This window comes from Triticum urartu, chromosome 5A, assembly GCF_056163025.1.
Source record: "Triticum urartu cultivar PI428250 chromosome 5A, HENAU_Tu73, whole genome shotgun sequence".
Classification (NCBI taxonomy): domain Eukaryota; kingdom Viridiplantae; phylum Streptophyta; class Magnoliopsida; order Poales; family Poaceae; genus Triticum; species Triticum urartu.
This window is the reverse complement of record NC_141877.1, coordinates 274011214-274019192: the sequence shown is the minus strand read 5'-3', so window position 1 is coordinate 274019192 and position 7979 is coordinate 274011214. Positions and strand designations below refer to the sequence as shown.

At 43.1% G+C, this 7979-nt stretch overlaps 1 protein-coding gene across 1 annotated transcript; it reads right to left on the bottom strand.

The window, feature by feature from the left end:
• Window positions 1-308: 308 nt before the first annotated feature.
• On the bottom strand, window positions 309-6657 carry LOC125508320 (exocyst complex component EXO70A1-like). Its single transcript, XM_048673001.2, has 12 exons — window positions 6377-6657; window positions 6185-6280; window positions 5271-5476; window positions 4868-5107; window positions 4322-4460; window positions 3904-4122; window positions 3432-3637; window positions 2691-2891; window positions 2506-2605; window positions 1426-1526; window positions 1191-1337; window positions 309-618 (listed from the first exon to the last, which is right to left on the bottom strand). The coding sequence occupies exons 1-12, from the start codon at window positions 6515-6517 to the stop codon at window positions 501-503; spliced, it is 1914 nt and encodes a 637-aa protein (XP_048528958.1). The 5' UTR covers window positions 6518-6657; the 3' UTR covers window positions 309-500.
• Between the last annotated feature and the right edge of the window lie 1322 nt (window positions 6658-7979).

Below are 7979 nucleotides of genomic sequence, written 5' to 3'. Positions count from 1 at the left end.
CAGCGACGACTTCGCCAACGACGACTTCTTCCCCGACCTCAGCAACCTCATCCTCGACGACATGGGCGACAACGTCAATGCCGGCGGTGCTGCTCCCGCTGCACCGTATGTGTTTCTATCCTTTCTGTTCGAGATCGTGGTAGAATTCATGTTTCTAGTATGTGCCCTAAATGTGATATGTTCATCTACTATGCTAGTTCGCATGATTAGTTTAATCTCTACTATTGCTTTTATGATTTATTTTATGTTTATTCGGATTAAATCTCGTAGTAATTTGCTCATATTTCCAATATATATAGCTGGTAAATTCTGTTCAGCTTGTACATAATTTTTTTGTATTATCCTCTCTGGGATGTTTTTATCCTTCCTTCGTGAATGAAAACAGCATCTTGCTGTCTTTGGTAAAAAAAATGTTTAGTTGCTTCGATCTGTAGAGATCTTTACAGAAGTTTGCTACAAGAACTACTAGCAGGATTCCCTTTTTAACTGCCCCCCGGTGCTTACTTCTTCTGTTCAACAGATTGTTGTCCTTCAAAGAACTCACCCAGCAACTGGTCCAACTCATCTGGCTGGTATTTCAAGTATTTATGAGGCTTCTTTTCATTTTCAACAAGATTCCTGAAAGTTAAGAACAATAGTATGGACGTGGTTATATAAAACCAGAACCAGCATGAAGAATTGCAATGACAATGATGCGCAAAATAGAGGGAGAAATGACTGGGAACCAACGATGATTGGGCTGCCATTTCAATCATTTGTGAGTTATTCAACAACTTAATGTAGCAGATGGGAAAATGGATGGGCTAGAGACATTGTAAAACCAAGAAAACCACAACTCTCTTATTCTTCTTAATGAATTGATGAGACAAAACTTTTGTCTCCGTTTTGAAAAAAAAAAAACTATGTATCATATATACGGCTAAGGTTCTGGGGTCAAAGTCAAACACAATTACGCTAGGGTTTCTTTCTTTGTTTTCTTAAAACCACACTAATATATTAGAAAAAATAGTTTTTACAATCATGCATGATCAGCTCCGACATGCAGGAAGATAACATACAATATTCTCGCACCTCTCTTTCCTACTTAACACAACTATGATAGGATTTGATTATCATTTAATAATCCATTAAACTGAATGAATAATAATATGGAGTGCCTAACAAGATCAAGAAAAAGTTGGTTAACATACCCAAAGCGTTTAACGAAGGACATATAGGCTGGCAAGAGAACTTCAGCTATAGAAAGCCTCAGAGTTTCTCTCAGTTCTTGATCAGGTATGGTCCATAGAGATTGCTTTGCACAAAGCTCTTCAAATTGCATATTGAAAGACTTAAACCTGGCAAGGAAAGAACATACAGTTTTGTAACTCCATTACTGGTTTATTTCTTCAAAATTTAACACAACAAGCTACCATGGCAGTTGACCTTTCTTTGATCATAGCTCTTGAAACTCCACTGCTGCTAAGATCAGACGATGCTGATGTACCACTGCTGCTGGCAACTTGAATGGAGAGAGTCTGAACAGCCTAAATAACGAACTCAGAGTAAACGGAATCAATCACCTCCCTATTCATTATTTCCATTTATGTGAATATAATAGGAAAAATAATTTGGGAACTATCTAATCTACAGGATAAGGTAGTGAACCTTTGCAAATCAATGGGAGCAGTACTGTATTGAAAAGCCAATATGTTTTACGGTTCATCAAAAGTTCTAACATGTTCAAACTTTACAAAATAAATATTGTGCCCAACGACAAAATATAGTATCATTGTCAGGGCAAAATAACATTAATCCGAACATCGAGCAGTAAAATATAAAAGCAAAACAGCTAAGAAATTTTTCGAGCAATGCAGTAGAGCTGCATGTATATTCATTAAGGAAGAAGGTGATACAACGCCAAAGAAAGGCCTGACCCCGCACAAGCGACACGACCAAACTAAAACGACCTAAGGATCACTACTCGAGACTTGGCAATCCACGACCGGAAGATGACCAAAACAAATCCCAACTAATCTATAACAGCAATACATAACAAGGCAAGAAGGAACATCCGCCACAAGAACCTGAACATTAGCAAGCTACAACACGACCAAGCTCGACTACCATGACGACAACGACGAAATCAACTGAAGCACAGGCACCGAACGGACGAAACCACCACAGGCTTTAGATGCACCACATGCACGAGACTAGGCACGACATCACCAAGCGCCAAGGCCACCAGCCCGACACCGTCAGACCGGCCGTCACCCGGGCCGCAAACGGAAAAGGCCACGAGGGGACAAGCACCAACCGAGGGGAGCATCCCAAGCCACGCCGGTCGGAGTTGAACCGACTAGGAAAACCCGGATCTTGCCGAGGACGACCAAGGGAGGAAGCGAGACACCATGATGAGCCATAGCCAGGACGACCAACCCCACCACCGCAGCAAGACTAGGCGACGGGGAGAGGAGCAGAGGACGGTTCATGGATGGAGACAGTCTCCAGATCTGAAGCACTAACCTTTCCCCATGCAACCATTTTGTATTGTTTGGCATGTTGCTGTACAATCCTACGATGTCTCTGAATCCAGTCATCACCAAGTATATGCTTGGCTTCTGACCTTGTGATGAGACAAAAATAAATTATTTGCTAGGTACACTGTCTGGACAAGATAGTGTAGACCTGAAACACAAAACATAGCATACCTGCGAACAGAACTAACCATGTAGTGAATGTTGTTCGCAAGAAATATGCTCATCAGCGCAGGATCCTTGTACTGGTTAGATTTCCCGTCTAAGTTGTTCTGAAGGGCTTGCATTATCTTTGTCAAAACAACTGCAAGTTGGGATTCAGTATCACTTCCAGTTTCAAATTCTTGAAGTAGTAGCTTCAGTGTTAACTGATAACTGTCAATAGCGCACATATCAGTTAGCATGCCATTTCGAAAATGATGCCAAAAAAACTGGGAAACTAAAATTCACTTCAATAAAAATAATATAATACTCCCTGTAATTATAGTTGAACAACATATCACCTAAGTTTATTAAGAAAATAAATACATGTGGTGCCTAGACACGGAAAGAAGAAATGGGAAACATTGATGTATATGACAAGCTCCTAAGCTATGTGGAATAAATGAAGACACTAAGAACTTGAGTAAATATATAAATGTGTGGACCAACAAATTTCTCAAACTTCTGGATCCACCAGCCATTGATTGGTATTATACATTAAGTACAGTTAATCAGTGTTCGCTTGGTGGAACAAAATGTGAATTCAGGACAACATATGGCTAGCGCAAATAATACACACAAGAGAGACCATACATCTCAAAAGTTAAAGAGTAAAATTCCATGCTGATTGACCCTATATTGGTTAACATCTAAGTCAAATAAATCTCTGTGTGTCCAAGAGTTTAATAGCTAGGCGAAATGGGTGATGCTTACTCAAAAAGGAATTTAACATGATTGATCACACGGATAGTCAAAGGATGGACAGTTCCGTCATGGACGTTAGTCTTTGAAGTATCATTCTCAACTAATTCCTCAAAATCAACAAACATTTCGTGGGCAGTCTGTGCCAAGAGCTTCATCAAGCCCAATGCAGCCTCACGCATCTCAGAGCAAGAACTGTCTTGAAAAATTACTTCAACCTGGTAAATGAGATTCAAAAGAGGCAGGCGTTACTGTTTCCATAGTCGCCAATATCAACATGGTCACAGTTGACAGCATAGCCGCAGAGATAACAACTGCAAACACTAACACTGCTAGAAGAACCAAGCAAAACTCATTTGCTAATTGTCAGCAGCTAGAAATGTTGCGTATATATGGCTAATAACTACTATAACTGATCAAAATGTGATGGCATACTAAATATATACCATATTGGTGTTGCAGGAACACACTGCTTTTAGCATACCTCGGATCTAACTTCATGCATTACTTCATACATATCCAGCAGTACAAACAACTTTTCAGGAGACCTTTTACTTTTAGCAACAGCATCTCCAAAGCTGAGAAGAGTTTTAGCAACAGAAACTCCAGTTCCTGCCAGTTCACTGAAACACTGATCCTTGTTGAAACTGATACCTTCAAAAACCTCATCACAAATTTTTCGTTCTCCATCAAGGAGCTTCACCTATTGAAGCATAGACGGTTAGTTGGATGTCTAAGCACATACTCCCTCCGTCCGGAAAATACTTGTCATCAAAATGAACAAAAGGGGATGTATCTAGACGTATATTAGTTCTAGATACATCTCTTTTTATCCATTTTGATGACAAGTATTTTCAGACGGAGGGAGTACATCATAAGCATATTTGAAAAAGGGCCCTCACTGTAATTTGCAAATACTTGCTCCACTTTCCAATTTTAGCTTCTAAAGCATCCGATTGCATTCTTTCTACATCATCTTTACTAAGCCTTTCTACTCCCAGTTTCCGAAGATTCAGTTCTAATGCCGAACGACGAGCATCTCTGAAGGAAGAGAAGAAATCTGAGCTTGATTTTGCATAGTATTAAAATGTCAGAAATAACAATAGATGTAAGTTGGAATTGGGAAGAAAAAGGAAGATCATTCATACAGCAAAACATTCCTACCAATAAGTATGGCAGAGTAATGTAAGCTATACTGTAAGTAGGGAATTTTCTTAACTCAATAAATTTCAACCAACATAGTGAAAGTTGACCAAAACCTGACTAAGTATAACTCATTGCTGCATATTTTTTTCATTGTTAATGTATTTCCCATAACTCAGGTACTCTCTACATTCACTGACCGTCTTGTTTTCTGCAAGCAGCATTTACATAATCAGATTAAAGTCTGTTGGCAATGATGAGATCATGAGAACCATCTCACGTTAAATCCCCAGCTCAAAGCCTACCTGTAAATTTTGTAGCATGACTGCTGGTTTCCATCCTGAACCAATTTCTGAGCTATAGTATGAAGAAGGGGTAATATTCTAGAGGGGATCAGTGCTGGAGTCCTGCAAATGGCAGTTTCCAAGTCTTTGGATGGATGCTCGGAGTGGGCAGAATTTCGTCCATCTGCTTCAGCATCGCCATCTGACGCCCATTGAAGCTTTGGAGGCGAACCCAATATAAGATCACCCTCAATAGGTTTGCTGAAGAAGAGATATAACAGCACAGATGGAAAATGATATTAGAAGAACTAATATATTATCGTTGAGACTTAGGAGAGGTCCAGGAAATACAGCAATTGTTCCTCTAGCAACATATAAGGAACCAACCAGTTAAGATTTCAGAAATGCGTGTAGATGCATCAACCTGTATGTTGTCGTCAACCGCTTGAATTCTTCCTCAATCATCAGAGAAGACTTAGATAAGAGAGCGTTTACATCATTCAGAAATCGTTCTTTACTCGTAAAGTTCTCCCTCGAGGAGAAAAAACCAACAGCGTCTTTCAGATGACCCACAGCCTTCAGGTAGCTCTCCAGATCCACATGGGGCCCCCTCAATATCGTAGCTTCTGCCTAAAGCTCAAAAGGACAACATGCAAATAAAAGTTCCAAACAAAGTTATAAACGAATTTAACAGTGATTACCTGTCTAAAATAGTTCGAAAATAGAACAAAATTCGTAGGTACAAGACTGCAACTATAACCAATTTAACAGTGATTACCTGTCTAAAAAGAGCAATCTCTGCATAGAAAGTGCTATAGAAATTAATACGAAGCTAATCATTCCCTTGCTAGTAAACAAGAACAAATGCAGTTCACAACTACACCAGCATGGAAGCTATCTCACCACCAATCTATTATCTATGCGCCTTTAATCACCTCCAAATGTAAAATCTGCACGTACCGGTCCTTATTAATGAAAGTCCAAGTCCAAAACTAGTCAAGCACATCCTCCAAATACCAAAGCAAGACAAATTCGGCGCTCTCAATCCCCTCTAATGCATGCAATGCCTCAGCTCCTTGCCAACCAAATCAAAAGGTGTCACCACCCTTTGTATATAATGGGAGAGTCAGTTATAGCCTCGGGGGGGGGGTCATCGGTTTCATCACTTAACAAGGAACAGCGACAGTGTTACAGAGAGCCCAAAGGGGGGCAAAACAAAACAATACGTACTATATAAAATAACGGAAGCACTCTACGCCTCTACGGGGCAGCAGCAGGCGGACAAGCTGCCTGCGATCAGACACGCAGGCCAGAGCAGAGGAGAGCACGTTCACGCACCTCGCGGACGATGACGACCTGGGCGAGGATGTCATCGGCGACCTTGATCGCCTTGTCGATGTTCTCATGCGCCATCTGGGTCGCGTGCGCCCTCACCTGCACGACCACCCAAAATCAGACGCCGCACGCTCCCGCGGCTCCAATCAAATTCGACGAGACGTCGAGACCAAGCGGAAATGGGCACGAGACGACCTGGATGGGGTGTATGGTGGCCTCGAGCTCGGAGAGGCGCTGGTCGAAGGAGCCGAGGATGGCGACCATGCCCTCCGTGTTCCCTTGGCTGCTCTGCAGCGAGGCCCGCAGCGCGCTCACCCGCTGCGCCAGCGCGTCCATCGTCTCCGGAAGCTCCGCCGCCACCCCAGTCCTCCCCGACAACAACCCTCCGAGGACCAGGAGTCGTTCGCGTTTCAACCAGCCACGCTGTCCCCGCTGCGAAAGCGCTCCGAGAAGACCCGAGCAGGCGGGAATGCTGCCGAGAAGGAAGAGGGTTGGGGAAGGGGAACGGCGAGGAGTCGCGAGTTCGGAAGGGGCGGTGGTGGGACGAGATCCTTCCGGAAGCTTCTGGAAGGGCAGTGAGATACGAAGAGGCGGTGTTTGCTGCGTTGGTCTGCCGGTCTGTGCTGTGGATCCATATTGGCGCGGAGGAGAGGTGCTATGAGATGCGTGCCCATGTGGGTCTACCCTGGGGAGCAGACGGTCCAGATTTGCTTTCGTAGTTTATCATAACGGGCTGTTGCTCGCAGGCCCTACTACAACGGGCTTTTGTTTTTAGGCCCAAGCTATTATAATGGATTTCCTTTTTTTCTTTTTTTTTCTGGGACAAAAGGGAGGCGCCATATATTGATGCTCATGAACATCTTACATTTTTTTCTTCCCGCAAAAAAAAAAGATTGCAAAATCATGAAGATCCAACTTGCATAGGCTATGAATCATAGGGCATTGAGCACCTGTATGATCAGTATTATAAACATTTGAAGTTATTTCTACCTTCTCAATTTAGATGGTGGGCTTCCTGATACAGCTATGCACTATGATATTTGATTCTCTTCTGATGTGGAACACTTTGGGAGCAAGAATGGCAGAGGCTCAAAGAAAATATGCTAGATGAGATTTAATCTCCCAGTGTCCTATATTGGATCTTATCTGTCTTGATGCCATAGCCTTGGCCATTGTTTCATTGTCCATGAGGAAGGTTACGTGTTGAAGTTGCATATGATTTGCAATCGCACCGAGTAAGTGTATCGCCTTCGCTTTATCATTTAAGGGTGATGATGCAAAGCTGCTACTCGCTGATATAACGACCTTTGCTTTCTGTCCTTCATGTTCATACTGGATGCACGAACCAATCCCTTTGATATTTTGATCTACATGGTTTGCAAAGTCACTTTTCCTCTAGGAGGTATCAGAAAAGATCTTGGCACTTGCATTTAGTAAATCTACACACGGTCGGCCGGGGGGGGGGGGCAGGGGGGCGGCTGCCCCGGGCCCTCGAAATCCTAGGGCCCCCTCCCATGTCGCACGTACAAGTAGACTAATGTAGACGCAGGTAGAAGTAGACTGACGTAGACGCTTGGCCAACGTTGCAGGTAGCCGATGGCCAAGTTCGTCGTCCAGCTTCCTTGCGTTTGCGCAGGCGCACATCAACCACGCGGAGATAATGGGCTTGGCCCTGCGTCATGAGCATCACCACTATCGTTCATGAAGGCCCAAGGTATTAGCGCACAACGCCCAGTCTTGGTTTTTACCAAAACGCCGCCCACGCCAAAACTCCCATCCCAATCGCGACAAGGCCAGC

Excerpts from the sequence above, each read along its gene's own strand:
- LOC125508320 (XM_048673001.2), bottom strand. The coding sequence starts at position 6,517 with ATGGACGCGCTGGCGCAGCGGGTGAGCGCGCTGCGGGCCTCGCTGCAG. Across the intron at positions 3,638-3,903 it reads TGCATGAAGTTAGATCCGAG|GTTGAAGTAATTTTTCAAGA; the intron begins GTATGCTAAAAG and ends CTCATTTACCAG. Across the intron at positions 2,892-3,431 it reads CATGTTAAATTCCTTTTTGA|TTATCAGTTAACACTGAAGC; the intron begins GTAAGCATCACC and ends CGCTATTGACAG.